Source organism: Xenopus tropicalis, chromosome 10, assembly GCF_000004195.4.
Source record: "Xenopus tropicalis strain Nigerian chromosome 10, UCB_Xtro_10.0, whole genome shotgun sequence".
In the NCBI taxonomy this organism is placed as follows: Eukaryota; Metazoa; Chordata; class Amphibia; order Anura; family Pipidae; genus Xenopus; species Xenopus tropicalis.
In genome coordinates this window covers 50282069-50299857 of record NC_030686.2, presented here as the reverse complement: position 1 = coordinate 50299857, position 17789 = coordinate 50282069, and the positions used below count along the sequence as shown (strand labels likewise).

The following is a 17789-nucleotide window of genomic DNA, read 5'->3' as shown; positions in this document are numbered from 1 at the left end:
AGCACGCGTCGTGCAGTCAACTGTCAGAGATCAACGGTCACGGTGCCAGAAATCCAAATATGCATCAGCCTCATTTTGTTTCCCATCCATAAAACATTAACCAAGGTTCTCATCTGCTCTCGTTCCCAGTTCTATATTGGGATGGCAATTACTGGGACGCTACACACGTCCAAAAGACACTTCATACAAAAATGGTTTGTCCATATGGTGTCAACTTGCTGGAACTATCCTGTTTCTTATGTGGTCAACGGCAGTAAATTAAAAATAAATTCCACTGTCAGGTGATTTATAGCAAGGAGCTCCTAATATGAAATTCCAAATATAGAGATTAACAGTAGAGGTTTGGCAGATGGGAGAGCATAAAAGCCTTGGGGTGGGCAACGTCTCCATCCTTCACCAGCCGTGCATCTAGAGGTAGGTTTGGCCCCTCAACCCAAGCTTGTTTCTTCTGAAGAACTAAAATCATTTTTTTTTTAAACTTTTCATTTTTGATAGATATATGTTTTTGTATCATCCAACATCAGGAATTCCATTCCTAGTTCTAATTTTTGAACTTTTCATTTTGGAAAATGATTGCATTGTTTTTTAAGAAGAGGAGCTTCATATCTGTAAAGGTGTTTGTTCCGAAGAACTAAAATGAGAGATTTTTGACTCCCGAGTTGGTCTTTAGACTTTCAAACATTTTCTTTTTACACTTTTTTGAATGGCTGGGACGTTGAACTTTTTGCTTTTGCAACTTGATGATTTTACATGTTTTTTTTTAATTCATTCGTTATCCAGCACGAGGAATTCAAGTTAGTTTCCAGTTTCAATGAAAATCACAAAGGAACTTTTTCTACTCTTGCAGTCAAAGTTTTTATCTTATCTTTTGTGGACTGAGAATGTTGGATGCACCACAACTGGTTTCCTTATTGGTGTCACAGTCAGCTCTGGAGCTTTCTTTGTTCTATGTTGCCTTATAGTATTAATTCTGGGTATCACTGCAGATATTGTAGCTTTCATGCATAGGAGTTACTCTTCGTTCGAATAGGATCAAACAAATGTTCATGTTTAGATGTTTTTCTCCATAAAACTTCAAAATGGGCTTCTGGTCTGAACAGTTTTTATAACTCGAACTCTAGATATTTATTTCATGTATTCAGCCAAAGGTCCCTTTCTTAACTAGTACTTAAGGTCTTCTAGATCTTCTTGAGGATCTACAAGAGTTTATAGTCATGTAAAACCCTAAGATACATATCTTGCATCCATTTAAACTTGTAACTCTAACAGAAACATGCAATTAATGTTATATATCACTGGATCTACAGTTTCCTTTTATTCTTTTCCAGGTTCACATGTTTATTTTCCACCACTGAAGGACACACAAGGTAAGAGATCTCAGCCACCTGAAATGGATTCAATAAGAACGGTACAAATAAATGTTATGATTGAATTATTTGAACGACTAGATGAATTGAGAGATACTTGTTAAACAATGATCCAAACTAGACCTTTCACACTTTGAGGTGACCCTACATTTAGAAAGACCTAGACTACACTATGGAAGTTAGTAATGTTGGGTTTTGCAATCATTTTTGTAGCCTTGGATGGTGGAGGTTGTAAATTAGAAACTTCTTTGTTGTATATCTTTATTTATAAAGTGCTACTTATGTACGCAGCGCTGTACAGTAGAATACATTCATACAAACACAGGGTTATTAAGATAATAAGAGATAAATACAAAGTATAACAATAAATACAAATAAATACAAGATACAGTTGCAACAAGTTAAGAGTCAAAGACACAAGAGGATGGAGGTCCCTGCCCCATAGAGCTTACACTCTATATATTTATTTGTTGGGTTTATGTTGCCCATCCATGTTGCATCCAACAAATTCATGACATGAATATACTTTAATCAAAGCATGATTCCTGGGTGGCATTATAATTATCTTAATCATTCAAGTTCGTATATTTTTCTCTAATTTCTCTGTGTATATTTGCAGAAAAGCAGCGACCATGAGTAGCGACGCAGAGATGGCCGTCTTCGGGGTGGCCGCTCAATTTCTGCGAAAGAATGAGAAGGAGAGGATCGAGGCCCAGAACAGACCCTTCGATGCAAAGACATCCGTCTTCGTCATTGACCCTAAACAGATGTACGTCAAAGGCATCGTCCAGAGCAAGGAGGGCGGCAAAGCCACCGTGAAGAAAGAGGACATGTCTGTAAGTTACAAATACACGCCAAGGTGATCCTGAAGGGATTTTGCACTTGTTCTTCTGTTTTCCATTCTAATAACTTTATCTAAACTTAGTTTCCATAGATTTGTGATAGATTTTTCCTATTTATTTAATCTTTTAGTGATACCTACTGTATATAATGTAGTTATAAGAATAAGTATCTTAGATCTCACTCAAATCAAGAAATAAATTCCCTCTAGAGATGAGTCTGGTGAATTCCAGTACGAACGAATCATTTTATCTGAGGGCCCTCAACTGGAAATAACACAGTTTGTTCACATATATCCCTCGATTGTGATGTGTTTTCCCAGACTGCAACAGTGAAGGATGATGAAATCTTCCCCATGAACCCACCAAAGTTCGATAAAATTGAAGACATGGCCATGTTGACCCACTTGAACGAACCATCTGTCCTGTATAACCTCAAAGAGCGTTACGCAGCCTGGATGATCTACGTGAGTCTCTTTTGCTTTACAGATAAATCATTCTCTCCAGTGAAGCTGATAGACATCTAAGGATCATTTAGCATTAGGTTTGATCATTCTGTTCAGTTGCCTATTCTAGTTTTGTTTCCTTGAAGGAAATGGCCACCTTCTACAATAGTAAGATCTTCTGTTAGAATATTCTAGGGGGTCTGAACATTATTCATGTGGTGTTTTTGTTTACAGACCTATTCTGGTCTCTTCTGCGTCACTGTCAACCCCTACAAGTGGCTTCCCGTGTACAACCCAGAGGTGGTCAATGCCTACCGTGGGAAGAAGCGTCAGGAGGCCCCACCCCACATCTTCTCCATCTCTGATAACGCCTATCAGTTCATGTTAACAGGTAAATTGCCTTGTAAAGCTCACTGCCAACATTCAGAGTCACATTAAAATATATTTGAAAGCTTTTAAAAATTCACACAAATGACAATACAGTCAACAAATTCCATACCTTCTGCATGGAACCTTTGGGATGCATTTAGAACTTTCATTCAACATGACAGATGATCTATGATAATAATATAATATAATGTAATGTAGTTTTTCTTTTCCACTAGATCGTGAGAATCAGTCCATCCTGATTACGTAAGTATAAAAATATAATTAATAAAAGGATACTGATGCCCTGGGGCAGATACGTTATTGTGTTAATGTGGGATTAGTCACTTATTTACTTCTATAAACATTAGTCTTAAACACCGTTCATCCCAATCATGTGACGCCTTCTGCAACCTACAGGCCGAAGAACTTATTTAAAAAATCAGAAATGTAACAATAGGGGCTGTGGATCCATCTTTTAGTTACCAGAAAAAAAAGTACCAGATATTTAGACTTTGGGGCTAAAACAAGGCATCTACCCCTGCAGTGAGCACCTCAGATATTATTTATCTCTTGTACTTATCTTTGAACTCACCTTGTTTTGTTGTCTCTGTTGCTCAGTGGAGAATCCGGAGCAGGAAAGACTGTGAACACCAAACGTGTCATCCAGTACTTTGCAACAATTGCAGCTATTGGTGACAAGAAGAAGGAGGAAGCCGCCCCTGGAAAGATTCAGGTGAGATTCACATTAATACAAACTGATACCCTGGGATTATTATATCAGTGGGTTTTCATATTTATATTGTGCCAGCTGGCCTACCTAGATCTGGTGGGATCCACTGTCCCATAAATACAGCTTGATTCTGGGTCACATACATTTAGGTGGGTTTGCACAATCCAACACCCTACAGCAGGCTCCCTAATCCCATAGAGTACACTTGGGTGGGCTTCACAATGTCAAACATACATTTAGGTGGGTTTGCACAATCCAACACCCTACAGCAGGCTCCCTAATCCCATACAGTACACTTGGGTGGGCTTCACAATCTCAAACATACATTTAGGTGGGTTTGCACAATCCAACACCCTACAGCAGGCTCCCTAATCCCATACAGTACACTTGGGTGGGCTTCACAATCTCAAACATACATTTAGGTGGGTTTGCACAATCCAACACGCTACAGCAGGCTCCCTAATCCCATACAGTACACTTGGGTGGGCTTCACAATCTCAAACATACATTTAGGTGGGTTTGCACAATCCAACACCCTACAGCAGGCTCCCTAATCCCATACAGTACACTTGGGTGGGCTTCACAATCTGAAACATACATTTAGGTGGGTTTGCACAATCCAACACCCTACAGCAGGCTCCCTAATCCCATACAGTACACTTGGGTGGGCTTCACAATCTCAAACATACATTTAGGTGGGTTTGCACAATCCAACACGCTACAGCAGGCTCCCTAATCCCATACAGTACACTTGGGTGGGCTTCACAATCTCAAACATACATTTAGGAGGGTTTCCATCTTCACGAGTGCTATAAGGAGATGCATGGTCTTAATTCCATACAGAACATTCGAATTAAGCTGGACAACATACATTTTCTACCGTACAGTTACTGTATCACTTCTACATAGTGTATATTATGGCCTGGGTACATGAAAACTCTTCATAGACAATACTAATAAAGGTGGGTTTATTGGTTCTTACAGGGGACCCTGGAGGATCAAATCATTCAGGCCAACCCTCTGCTGGAAGCCTTCGGCAATGCCAAGACCGTCAGGAATGACAACTCTTCCCGCTTTGTAAGTTGGTCCCACATACAAATGACTGGAATAACTTATTCTACAACCTGTTCATTAGGAACGTGGGTTTTCTTTGATTTTCAGTCAAATATCTACTGTATTCCCAGTTCCACAGCAATTTCTAGGAGACCCTTCCTTCAAAGGTTATTGCAGTAAACATCAATGAAAAAATCAGATGACTATTTGTTATGTTGCTTAGCCAACAGGGGGCTCCAACAGAACAGCCCCACCATCGGATTTGTGCTACTGATAAGGGACTGAATGACCTTTGAATCTCCTACACACACAACAGATCTGCAATGTGCAACATTGTTCTGACAGCATCGTCACCATGATACACTGGACTTCTAACCACAATTAATATTTTGTCTATTTTGAATAACTAGGGTAAGTTCATCAGAATCCATTTTGGAACCACAGGAAAGTTGTCCTCTGCTGATATTGAAACATGTAAGTTTGTTGGTTTCATATTTTTCTAACAAAACACGTTTCCCACTTCGGCACAGATCCTAATGTCGGTACCGTTGTGTTTACTTAGATCTTCTGGAAAAATCCAGAGTCACATTCCAGCTATCAGCAGAGAGGAGCTACCATATCTTCTACCAAATCATGTCTAACAAGAGACCAGAGCTGATTGGTGAGTGGCTTGATGGATATTATCCAGTGTCGGACTGGCCCACCAGGATACCAGGAAAACTCCCGGTGGGCCCAGGTGTCAGGGGGCCCTCTTGCTTCTAACTATTTGGCCAATTGCATGGTCATTTCCTATTTCTGTATGGGAAAAAGAGATGGATAGAGAAAAGAGACTTGGATAATGAAGAGGTTGAAGGAGGAGAGGAGGAATAATAGTTTAGAAAGTGGGCCTATGGTCCAAAGTTTTCTGGTGGGCCCCTGGCATCTCAGTCCGACACTGATATTATCCTATCCTGTGGTGAGACTGTAGAAAATGGCAGCAATAGTGACCTGCCAATGTGTGTTTTGCAGATATGCTCCTGATTACAACCAACCCATTTGACTTCCCATTCGTGAGCCAAGGGGAGATCAGTGTGGCTAGCATTGATGACCAAGAGGAGCTGATGGCCACAGATGTAAGTCACTTCTTCTATCTCAGCTGTGAAGCATGTAAGTGGGGCTAATTTATAAATACTGGGCAAATTTCCCTTGGGCAGTAACCCATGGCAACCAATCAAATGCTTGCTTTTGTTGTTCAATCTGCAGCTGGCTGAAAAAAAACAATCACTGATTGGTTGCTATTGCTATGGGTTACTGGCCATGTGCAAATTTGCCCATTGTTTATAAATGAGCCCCAGTGTTTTTTTAGAACCATTGTACCAGGTTACGAAAGCATTAAAAATATTCTACCTAATAAATATTATCTGTGCCTTTTCAGAGCGCCATCGACATTTTGGGTTTCAACGCTGATGAAAAAGTCGGTATTTACAAAATGACCGGTGCCGTCATGCACTACGGGAACATGAAGTTCAAGCAGAAACAGAGAGAGGAGCAGGCCGAGCCGGACGGCACAGAAGGTAAGAAAATGGTATTGTACTGTATAATAATATCCTATACATGATATAGTCACAGTCATCTCCATCCAACGTCTTTCCAACTGATTGAACTACAACGGTCTGAAGCCATTGCTTAGCAACTGTTAGTTATTTCCATTCATTTGCTCATTTTTATATTATAGTGGCCGACAAAGCTGCCTATTTGATGGGCCTGAACTCAGCAGATCTGCTGAAGGCACTGTGCTTCCCAAGGGTCAAAGTCGGCAATGAGTTTGTCACAAAAGGTCAAACCGTCCAGCAGGTAATTTCATGGTCAAGGGCTGCAGGTATAAAAGAGCCAGGAACTAGAGTTTGCTGTAATAATTCATAATCTGCTTTAGGTGTACAACTCAGTGGGTGCTCTGGGCAAGTCCGTGTATGAGAAGATGTTCTTGTGGATGGTCATAAGAATCAACCAGCAGCTGGACACTAAGCAGCCAAGGCAGCACTTCATCGGCGTCTTGGACATCGCCGGCTTTGAGATCTTTGATGTAAGTAATTCAAATAAATATTCTTATTATGGATCATAGAGTGTTTGGTATAATAATAATGTTATATTTTCATGGTTTCAGTTCAACAGCTTGGAGCAGCTCTGCATCAACTTCACCAACGAGAAACTGCAACAGTTTTTCAACCACCACATGTTTGTCCTGGAGCAAGAGGAGTACAAGAAGGAGGGGATCGAGTGGGAGTTCATTGACTTCGGCATGGACTTGGCCGCCTGCATTGAGCTTATTGAGAAGGTACATAGTTTCACTATACTGTAAGATGATACATAGCTGCTATTATGTCCAACACTTTGTGTTACAAAATCTTTCAAAATGTTTAAATAGGAATTTAGTGCTAATGAGTAAGTTTGTATCCCCTTCCGTAGCCAATGGGCATCTTCTCCATCCTTGAAGAGGAGTGCATGTTCCCCAAGGCAACAGACACTTCATTCAAGAACAAGTTGTACGACCAACATCTGGGCAAGTCCAACAACTTCCAGAAGCCCAAGCCTGGGAAAGGCAAAGCCGAGGCTCACTTCTCTCTTGTCCACTATGCCGGGACGGTGGATTACAACATCAGCGGTTGGCTTGACAAGAACAAGGACCCACTGAATGAAACTGTCATTGGGCTCTACCAGAAGTCTTCTGTCAAACTGCTCTCCTTCCTCTACTCTGCATACGCCGGTTCAGATGCAGGTAGGGAAATCTCTGATAAATGCAGAATAATAACAGTATGAAAAAGAAGATATTGATCTGAATATTTCTGAAAGATCATTTTTCCTTTCTGATCAATAATTACACGTGTTTCCATCCAACTGTCTGTTGTAGATACCGGTGGAAAGAAGGGAGGCAAGAAGAAGGGATCCTCTTTCCAGACTGTGTCTGCTCTTTTCAGGGTAAATTATATTGTTCTGTCCACAGGACAGTGTTATTGATGCACAACCCCCGGCACCTTACTGAACTCATGCAGTATTCGATATATACACCCATTTATTGTACAGCACTGCAGAATATGTTGGTGCTTTATATGTATGTGTTATTAATAAAATTGGTCATAAAAATATCATTATTCTCATCTCTGTTCTACAGGAGAATCTGAACAAGCTGATGAGCAACCTTAGAAGCACTCACCCCCACTTTGTACGTTGCCTGATCCCTAATGAGACAAAGACTCCAGGTAAGTAAATAGAGGGGGTAATCAAATGTAATTATGAATCAGAAGTTACATCATAAATACAATGACTACTTTACAAGTCTAATTCTCACTACATCCTTACGTTTTACAATATACAAGAATAGATATAAATGTATTTCTAACCTATATTTTAGGGGCCATGGACCACTATCTGGTTATGCACCAGCTCAGGTGTAACGGTGTCCTTGAGGGCATTAGGATTTGCAGAAAGGGCTTCCCAAGCAGGATCCTCTACGGTGACTTCAAGCAGCGGTAAGAATTGATCACTTATTAATAAAGCAAAGAAAATGGATTCAAAGTAGCAGTTGTTGGCTTGTAGGTTCTCCTCTAAAGAACCAATATGCAAGATATCCCAATAATCTCAAGTCTCTAGACATTGCTTTATGCAGCCCTACCTTTACGTAATTTCTCTCTTCATATTATTACAGTTACAAGATCCTAAATGCAAGCGCTATTCCTGAGGGGCAGTTTATTGATAGCAAGAAAGCTTCAGAGAAGCTTCTTGGATCCATTGATGTTGACCACACGCAGTACAAATTTGGACACACTAAGGTAAATGAATTAACACTGTAAGCTGATTCCTTCCTCCTCTACTGAGGAAATACCTGGATATCTGCTAATAAATTCCCCATATAAAGTTCATACCTACAGCAGGACACTTTAATAATAGTAACAACACATTTTACCAACAGGTGTTCTTCAAAGCTGGCTTATTGGGTACTCTGGAAGAGATGCGAGATGACCGTTTGGCCCAGTTAATCACTCGTACTCAGGCTATGTGCAGAGGTTTCCTCATGAGAGTTGAGTTTAGGAAGATGATGGAGAGAAGGTAATTTTTTTACACTGTAAATCACAAGGAAATAGATACATTTTGGTTGAAAACTGACAAAATTGCTCCATTTCCAGAGAGTCCGTCTTCTGCATTCAGTACAACATCCGCTCATTCATGAATGTCAAGCATTGGCCATGGATGAAGCTTTATTTCAAGATCAAGCCCCTCCTGAAGAGCGCCGAGTCTGAGAAAGAGATGCAGAACATGAAGGAAGAGTTTGAGAAGACCAAGGAGGCTTTGGCAAAATCAGAAGCAAAGAGAAAGGAGCTGGAGGAGAAAATGGTTGCCATTCTTCAGGAAAAGAATGATCTTCAGCTCCAAGTTACATCTGTAAGTGGTGCATCTCACACACAGTATAAGCATTCTGTAGAATAAAAGTGTATATATAAAACGACTATTAACAACTCATGATGTATCAATAATAAAAAATACATTATTCAAACTATTTACAGGAATCAGAGGGTCTGGCAGATGCAGAGGAAAGATGTGAAGGTCTGATCAAAGCTAAAATACAACTGGAGGCTAAAATTAAGGAGGCCAATGAGAGGCTGGAAGATGAAGAGGAATCCAATGCTGAACTTACAGCAAAGAAAAGGAAACTGGAGGACGAGTGTTCTGAGCTGAAGAAAGATATTGATGATCTTGAGCTGACACTGGCCAAAGTAGAGAAAGAAAAGCATGCCACAGAGAACAAGGTAATTGATTTTACTGAATAAATCCTTACAGACACATACACAAGTTAAGTGGTCAGGTACCTTGTGTCTATATCTGTTGCTTATTACTAATTAATATATATATTAAAAATGCAGGTTAAGAACTTAACTGAAGAGATGGCTGTTCTGGATGAAACCATTGCCAAACTCACTAAAGAAAAGAAAGCTCTGCAGGAAGCCCACCAACAGACCCTGGATGACCTTCAGGCTGAAGAAGACAAAGTCAACACCCTCACCAAGGCAAAAACCAAGCTGGAGCAGCAAGTCGATGATGTACGAGGGATATTAATTCCGGGTGATAATAATGATAATGGTACCATGAAAGCCATTAGTCTTTAATCTTTAATATCTTATGTTCCTTCAGCTTGAGGGATCCCTGGAACAGGAGAAGAAGCTGCGTATGGACATGGAGAGGGCAAAGAGAAAGCTGGAGGGTGATCTGAAGCTGGCCCAAGAGTCCACAATGGACTTGGAAAATGACAGGCAGCAGCTGGATGAAAAAGTGAAAAAGTAAGAAACAGCAGAGAAATAAATTCAGTAGGATCCAGTGTGGAAGCCAACATACTGCTAATCTGGAACCCACTCAAATGATATATTTCTATTTGCCTTTATAGGAAGGAGTTCGAAATCAGCCAGTTGCAAAGCAAGATTGAAGATGAACAGGCTCTGGCTGCCCAGCTTCAGAAAAAAATTAAAGAGCTGCAGGTATAATGTTTGTGCTTTCCAACAATCACTTCTGTAGAACATAACACACCTTGTTACACATAATATGGGCTGTGTACCCAAGAACTACTTTAATCTTCGCTCCTTTGGTGCTATTGTGTCCTTGGTCTGTTTGGATACTATTGGTGGCTGAATGGAGTATGTTTTTTATTTGTTGGAACTGTGTAGGCCCGCATTGAGGAGCTGGAAGAAGAAATAGAAGCTGAGCGTGCAGCTCGTGCCAAGGCAGAGAAGCAGCGTTCTGACCTCTCCAGGGAGCTTGAGGAGATCAGTGAGCGGCTGGAGGAAGCTGGAGGTGCCACCTCTGCTCAGATTGAGATGAACAAGAAGCGCGAGGCAGAATTCCAGAAGATGAGACGTGACCTTGAAGAGGCCACTCTTCAGCATGAAGCCACCGCAGCTGCTCTCAGGAAGAAGCAGGCCGACAGTGTTGCAGAACTAGGAGAACAGATTGACAACCTTCAGAGAGTCAAACAGAAGCTTGAGAAGGAAAAGAGTGAACTAAAGATGGAGATTGATGACCTGGCCAGCAACATGGAATCTGTCTCCAAAGCCAAAGTAAGCAGTGAGCTTAGGTTCAGAGTTTAGCCCATCTTTATTGCAGAGAAAGTAACCTACAAGATATATGAATTCACTTTTCTTTGCAGTCAAACTTAGAAAAGATGTGCAGAACTCTAGAGGACCAATTTTCTGAAGTGAAGACTAAGGAGGAAGAGCACCTCAGGGTGATTAATGATATTAATGCTCAGAGAGCTCGTCTGCACACAGAAAATGGTAACCATTCTTTATGAAAGCTACTTGTTACCATGATGCACACTGAACGGGGGGCTAAACCTCATCTTGTTTTGTTCTGTTAGGGGAATATGCTCGCCAACTGGAGGAAAAGGAATCTTTGATCTCTCAACTTTCTAGAGCCAAACAGGCTTTCACCCAGCAAACTGAAGAACTGAAGAGGCAACTGGAGGAGGAAACAAAGGTAACGATTTCTTCTTAATTAACAAAGATAATTACATTTAATTAAAAAAAACTGAAAAATATACAAAGCAGCCATTTTATGCTCTTTTAAATCCCTACAGGCCAAGAATGCCCTCGCCCATGGACTGCAATCTGCTCGTCATGACTGTGATCTACTCAGGGAGCAATATGAAGAGGAGCAGGAAGCCAAGGGTGAGCTGCAACGGTCACTGTCCAAGGCCAATGGAGAGGTGGCTCAGTGGAGAACCAAATACGAGACTGACGCAATCCAGCGCACTGAGGAACTGGAGGAAGCCAAGTACGTTTCAATATATAAGATGTATTTCACTAGTAATTGACTGAATTGGCAACTCATTGGTGAAACTCACCAACTAAGGTGTATTTTTTATATTTGACATAAAATGATTAAACAGGGTTTACGAATTTTTTTAAGAACATTATACTGTACAGTAATGATACACATATTCTTATGGAGCAGATCCTAAACAGCTTTGTGTAACAGGAAGAAGCTGGCTCAGCGGCTCCAGGAAGCTGAGGAGCAAATCGAGGCCGTCAACTCCAAGTGCGCTTCCCTGGAGAAGACCAAGCAGAGACTTCAGAATGAGGTGGAAGACCTGATGGTGGATGTAGAACGTTCCAACTCAGCTTGCGCAGCTCTTGATAAGAAGCAGAAGAATTTCGACAAGGTTCATTTTGAAAGATTATTTTCATTTGGTAAAGAAAAACATCACTGAACATTTTTTTAAACGTTTTCTTCCATTTGTGTCTTTCAATTTACTCACTTAGGTGCTGGCAGACTGGAAGCAGAAATTTGAAGAGTCCCAGGCTGAACTTGAGGCCTCTCAGAAAGAGTCTAGGTCCCTGAGCACCGAAGTGTTTAAGATGAAGAACTCCTATGAAGAAGCATTAGACCAACTGGAGACCCTCAAGAGAGAAAATAAGAACCTTCAACGTATGATTTATGTTTTTTTGCACAAACCTAGGCTTGATGGCATCAGCTTTTCTGCTTATAGAATTAGCTGAGACAAAGCCACTCTTTCAGACATGGGTTTCATTGACCAGCGAGGAAGTTTAGAAAATGAGTTTGTTCTCTAAAATATTTTTCCTCTTCCTCACTCTCTCTTGTTCTTGCTCTACAATCCTATCTATATCCTATATCCTATATTTCATACTCTCTTTTCTACTACCTTGTCCTCTCTTACATTTAGCCTTTCTCTTATTCTCCCCTTAATACTTTTTTCCTCCACCTTTTCTTTTTTATATGGTACAGGTCAAATAATTGAGTGAACACTTATGCCTGGGCCACCATGAGTTTTCCTGGTGTCATTAGCAATTTTTCTAGATACAATACTGATAAACCAAAAAAGATCTACACTTGCCTCAACACGGTCTTTAGTTTTTCTGCAATGAATAACAATTCAGGGGTTATTATTCCCACAACTTGTCACTATAAAATATAACTAAATGTGTTCCTTTCACTACTGCAGAGGAGATCTCTGATTTGACTGAACAAGTTGCTGAGGCTGGAAAGAGTATTCATGAAATAGAAAAGGCCAAGAAGCAGATTGAATCTGAGAAATCAGATTTACAGGCAGCCCTAGAAGAAGCCGAGGTCAGTAAATCAATATGGGAATCAAGGAAAACATATAAATAAATAGAGTCAAAAGTGAAGATTTAATAAAGTTATGAATTTCTCTAGGCCTCTTTGGAGCATGAAGAAGCCAAGATCCTCAGGATCCAGCTTGAGTTGAATCAAGTCAAGGGTGAGATTGACAGAAAAATTGCAGAGAAAGATGAAGAAATTGAGCAGATAAAGAGGAACAGCCAGAGAGCTCTGGAATCCATGCAGAGTACCCTGGATGCTGAGATCAGAAGCAGAAACGATGCCCTCAGACTAAAGAAGAAGATGGAGGGAGATCTGAATGAGATGGAAATTCAACTAAGCCATGCCAACCGACAAGCAGCAGAGTCACAGAAACAGCTCAGGAATGTGCAGAGCCTGTATAAGGTAGGACCTGGATCAGAACTATATGTTTATTTATTTGTTTTATTCTCTAGTTTTTGTTTGGTTTAACAGCAGCTTCTTTAAATGCAGGATACTCAACTGCACCTTGATGATGCACTACGAGGAAATGATGATCTGAAGGAGCAGCTGGCAATTGTCGAAAGAAGAAATAACCTCATGACAGCTGAAATTGAGGAGATGAGGTCTGCTCTAGAACAGACTGAGCGTGGGCGCAAAGTGGCGGAACAGGAACTCATTGATGTCACCGAGCGCGTGCAGCTGCTACACTCACAGGTAAGCTTCCCTAAGGGCAACTCTTTCTGTATTTCCCTTGGCTGAACTCGTATTGTGTGCATTAACTTGAATGCTTTCTCTGAATATCACAGAACACCAGTCTGATCAACACCAAGAAGAAGCTTGAGGCTGATGTCTCTCAGCTGCAAAGTGAGGTGGAAGAAGCAGTTCAGGAAGCAAGGAATGCAGATGAAAAGGCCAAGAAGGCAATCACTGATGTAAGCTTGTTACACCTTATTTTCTAAATGTCACGTATTATACAGAGACTCCCCCAGTCTATATAACTAATGCCTTCTCCTGCTTCACTCAGGCGGCCATGATGGCTGAGGAACTCAAGAAGGAACAAGACACCAGTGCTCACCTTGAACGTATGAAGAAGAATCTGGAGCAGACAGTGAAGGATCTGCAACATCGTCTGGATGAGGCTGAGCAGCTGGCAATGAAAGGAGGCAAGAAGCAGCTCCAGAAGCTGGAGGCCAGGGTACGATTTACCCCAAATGCATTCAACCCCACATCAAATAAACATAAAGTAGTTCTTTGTCATTTATATATCACAACATTTTATGTTTCTCGCAGGTACGTGAACTTGAAAATGAGCTTGACGCTGAGCAGAAGAGAGGATCCGATGCTATCAAAGGCGTGCGCAAGTTTGAGAGAAGAGTCAAGGAGCTCAGTTACCAGGTACAGAAGGCAGAACGGCAAATGGATAATATCAAAATGACCCATTTATATGTATTCTGATCACTCGTCCCCTATTTCTTGCAGTCTGAGGAGGACAAGAAGAATGTTTTCAGGCTTCAGGACTTAGTGGACAAGTTGCAGCTGAAAGTCAAAGCATACAAGAGACAATCAGAGGATGTTGTAAGTATATTTCATCTCATCTCTAATGATAGGGTACATGGATGAAATTAGTCAAAGCTCCGCCTCTTTTGACAATTTTATTTGCATGTTGTAAAATTTATAGGAAGAACAAGCCAATGTCCACCTGTCCAGATTCAGGAAGGCTCAGCATGAATTGGAAGAGGCCGAGGAACGTGCCGACATTGCCGAATCCCAAGTCAACAAGCTCAGAGCCAAGAGCCGGGATATTGGAAAGGTAACTTGTTCTTACCAGGAAAAAAATACCCCATTATTGTATGGTAATATAACTACTGATACATGGGCCACTCAGGTCACTCAGGAGGGAATTCAAAAAAGTAAGAACATGTAAAGGTCCGAGACCAGATGAGATTCTTCCTAGGGTACTAAATGAGCTGAGCTCTGTGATTGCCAAACCTCTTTACTTAATTTTTCAGGATTTCTTGAGGTCTGGCATGGTGCCGAGAGACTGGCAAATTGCTAATATAATGATGCTATTCAAAAATAGATTCTGTTCTCAGCCTAAAAACTATAGGCCTGTAAGTCTGACATCAGTGGTAGGGTACCTATGGAAGGTGTAATAAGGGATAGGAAGCTTGGATACATTGCAAATAACAACAATGTGAGTTGAGCCACATAGTTTTATGCATAAAACATCTTGCCAAACCAATTTAATTGCCTTTTATAAGGAGGTGAGCAGGAAGCTTGACTCTGGGATGGCAGTGGATGGGATCTGCTTGGACTTAGCTAAAGCGTTTGATACAGTACCTCACAGATGATTAATGATAAAATTAAGGAATATTGGCCTAGAACATAATATTTGTGCTTGGGTAGAGAACTGGCTGAAGGATAGAGTACAGAGTGGCGGTAAACAGAACATTTTGTATTTGGGCCAGTGTGGTTAGTGGGTACCGCAGGGGTCAGTCCTTGGACCAGTGTGGTTAGTGGGTACCGCAGGGGTCAGTCCTTGGACCAGTGTGGTTAGTGGGTACCGCAGGGGTCAGTCCTTGGGCCTTTGCTTTTTAACTTGTTTATTAATGACCTGGAGGTGGGCATAGACAGTACTGTTGCTGACAACACAAAATTGTGCAAAACTATAAGTTCCATGCAGGATGCTGCCGCTTTGCAGAGAGAGTTGACTAAATTGGAAAACTGGGCAGCAACATAGAAAATAAGGTTCAGTGTTGATTATTGCAAAGTTATGCACTTAGGTAGAAATAATATTAATGCGAGTTATACACTAAATGGGGGTGTGTTGGGGGTGGTCCTTAATAGAGAAGGATTTAGGGTTATTTGTGGATAACAAGCTGTGTAACTCTAGGCAGTGCCACTCAGTAGCTAAGAGGATGAATACCTGGTAAGGCCTCACCTTGAGTATGGGGGGCAGTGACAGTGAGTATGGGGGGGGCAGTGACAGTGAGTATGGGGGGCAGTGACAGTGAGTATGGGGGGGGCAGTGACAGTGAGTATGGGGGGCAGTGACAGTGAGTATGGGGGGCAGTAACAGTGAGTATGGGGGGCAGTGACAGTGAGTATGGGGGGCAGTGACAGTGAGTATGGGGGCAGTGACAGTGAGTATGGGGGGCAGTAACAGTGAGTATGGGGGCAGTGACAGTGAGTATGGGGGGCAGCGACAGTGAGTATGGGGGGGCAGCGACAGTGAGTATGGGGGGGCAGCGACAGTGAGTATGGGGGGCAGTGACAGTGAGTATGGGGGGCAGTGACAGTGAGTATGGGGGGCAGTGACAGTGAGTATGGGGGGGCAGTAACAGTGAGTATGGGGGGCAGTGACAGTGAGTATGGGGGGGCAGTAACAGTGAGTATGGGGGGCAGTGACAGTGAGTATGGGGGGCAGTGACAGTGAGTATGGGGGGGCAGTGACAGTGAGTATGGGGGGCAGTGACAGTGAGTATGGGGGGCAGTGACAGTGAGTATGGGGGGGCAGTAACAGTGAGTATGGGGGCAGTGACAGTGAGTATGGGGGGGCAGTGACAGTGAGTATGGGGGGCAGCGACAGTGGGTATGGGGGGGCAGTGACAGTGAGTATGGGGGGGGCATTTAAATTATGAGGTTAGGCTGTCTAGGGAGGGGTTGTTTCTCTGAAAAAAGTACTTTTTCGAGGGGAAAAGTACATTGGAGGGGATTTTAGACAGATAGTGGGGGACCTTTTCCCCATAAAAACTTGTATGTTCTGCAAATCTAAAAGGGGGGCCTCTGGTACTGGTCTTTTTTCAGCCTAACTACGTAACTACGTAACCAAATGAACCCTCACAGGACACCGTACAAGGAAAACAGTGAGAAAACATTTGTCTGATTAGACATTGTGTAGGGAATGTTTAGTATGTTATGATAACATATATTCAGTAATAGTGCAAAAGGCATCTAATCCCCAGAGCATTTGGCCGAATAACGGGCGGAACCCAAGCCCTGAATTGTATATTAACATAATCAGCCCAAATCTTGCGGAAAGTTCCCATTGTGGGTTCCGTGCCTCCCTACTCCCCTCGGCTCCGAAACCTACACGGAACTTTGGCTTTTGGTTCCTCCTTTGAAATGTTGAATTTCTGTGCTTTGTTGCCTGACCCAATCCCTTTGCTTGTTTTCCCCTTATAGAAAGCGGAAGAGTGAAAGCCGCACAGACTATCTGCACCAGTTCATACAATATGGACTTCTGTAGAGTGAGACCCTGTGTATGTGTGTAGTTGTGTAGTGTTCTGTACGCAAATAAATCCTTTTGGGGTTCGGACACGTTGTCTCATTCTGTGTTCATTGTGTATAAAGATGTCCTATCGCTCCCTAGAACGTTCTTCCTTCCCTCTCTCTCATCTCTTTCCCCTGCTCCCATGGGGCAAAGCAGTGTAACGCAGTCTGATGGGGCAAGGGCTCCCCCTAGTGCCTCCCTCTGGTTACACTGCTCTCAACGTAATGCTCTGTAACAAACTGTCCCTGATCACCCTACAATTACAGAAAGACATAATGAAGACACAATATGGAGTTATGATTTGGTAACTTCTAGATCAGGGCTGCCCGACTGGAAGCCAACGGACCAGAGGCAGCCATCCGAGACAATATGGCGGATTCCCATTGACGTCTTTATATGACATCAGCTTTTTATTCTAACTAATCTGGACCCAAAATTGTACAGTACAAGGTGCACACACGAAGCATATGAATTCCATACAAAAAGGAAATAAGAAGCCGAGCTCAGCGGAACTTATAAGAGAAAGAGGAGAAACTATGAAAACTCTGCACAAACACTTTATGAAACTACAGTTAGACAGCAGGGACTTGCCCCCAAACCATATTGTGGGGTTCTTAGCCTGTTACTAAC

General features: G+C 42.0%; 1 protein-coding gene and 1 long non-coding RNA gene across 2 annotated transcripts in view; one reads left to right on the top strand and one right to left on the bottom strand.

The window, feature by feature from the left end:
• Nucleotides 1-3698, bottom strand: part of LOC116407980 — a 29654-nt gene extending 25956 nt beyond the window's left edge. Inside the window, exon 1 of the long non-coding RNA XR_004220662.1 lies at nucleotides 3614-3698. This is a non-coding gene — a long non-coding RNA (uncharacterized LOC116407980). The remainder of the gene's footprint in view (nucleotides 1-3613) is intronic.
• Nucleotides 352-17206, top strand: LOC100495212 (myosin-4-like). Its single transcript, XM_031894576.1, has 41 exons — nucleotides 352-414; nucleotides 1329-1367; nucleotides 1987-2203; nucleotides 2530-2673; nucleotides 2887-3043; nucleotides 3258-3285; nucleotides 3640-3754; nucleotides 4736-4828; nucleotides 5215-5278; nucleotides 5367-5465; nucleotides 5813-5916; nucleotides 6219-6357; nucleotides 6519-6637; nucleotides 6717-6866; nucleotides 6948-7118; nucleotides 7250-7559; nucleotides 7692-7759; nucleotides 7953-8040; nucleotides 8193-8310; nucleotides 8487-8610; nucleotides 8751-8887; nucleotides 8965-9220; nucleotides 9343-9585; nucleotides 9700-9876; nucleotides 9968-10113; nucleotides 10218-10308; nucleotides 10495-10884; nucleotides 10974-11100; nucleotides 11184-11302; nucleotides 11403-11599; nucleotides 11804-11987; nucleotides 12088-12253; nucleotides 12789-12913; nucleotides 13001-13309; nucleotides 13397-13600; nucleotides 13693-13818; nucleotides 13911-14081; nucleotides 14177-14281; nucleotides 14366-14461; nucleotides 14565-14696; nucleotides 17072-17206. Exons 3-41 carry the CDS (start codon nucleotides 2000-2002, stop codon nucleotides 17084-17086), a joined length of 5811 nt encoding a protein of 1936 aa, XP_031750436.1. The 5' UTR covers nucleotides 352-414; nucleotides 1329-1367; nucleotides 1987-1999; the 3' UTR covers nucleotides 17087-17206.
• Nucleotides 17207-17789: the final 583 nt, after the last annotated feature.

Coding starts and splice junctions, on each gene's coding strand:
- LOC100495212 (XM_031894576.1), top strand. CDS start 2,000: ATGAGTAGCGACGCAGAGATGGCCGTCTTCGGGGTGGCCGCTCAATTT. Junction 14,282..14,365: donor TCAAGGAGCTCAGTTACCAG/GTACAGAAGGCA, acceptor TATTTCTTGCAG/TCTGAGGAGGACAAGAAGAA. Junction 14,462..14,564: donor AGAGACAATCAGAGGATGTT/GTAAGTATATTT, acceptor TAAAATTTATAG/GAAGAACAAGCCAATGTCCA.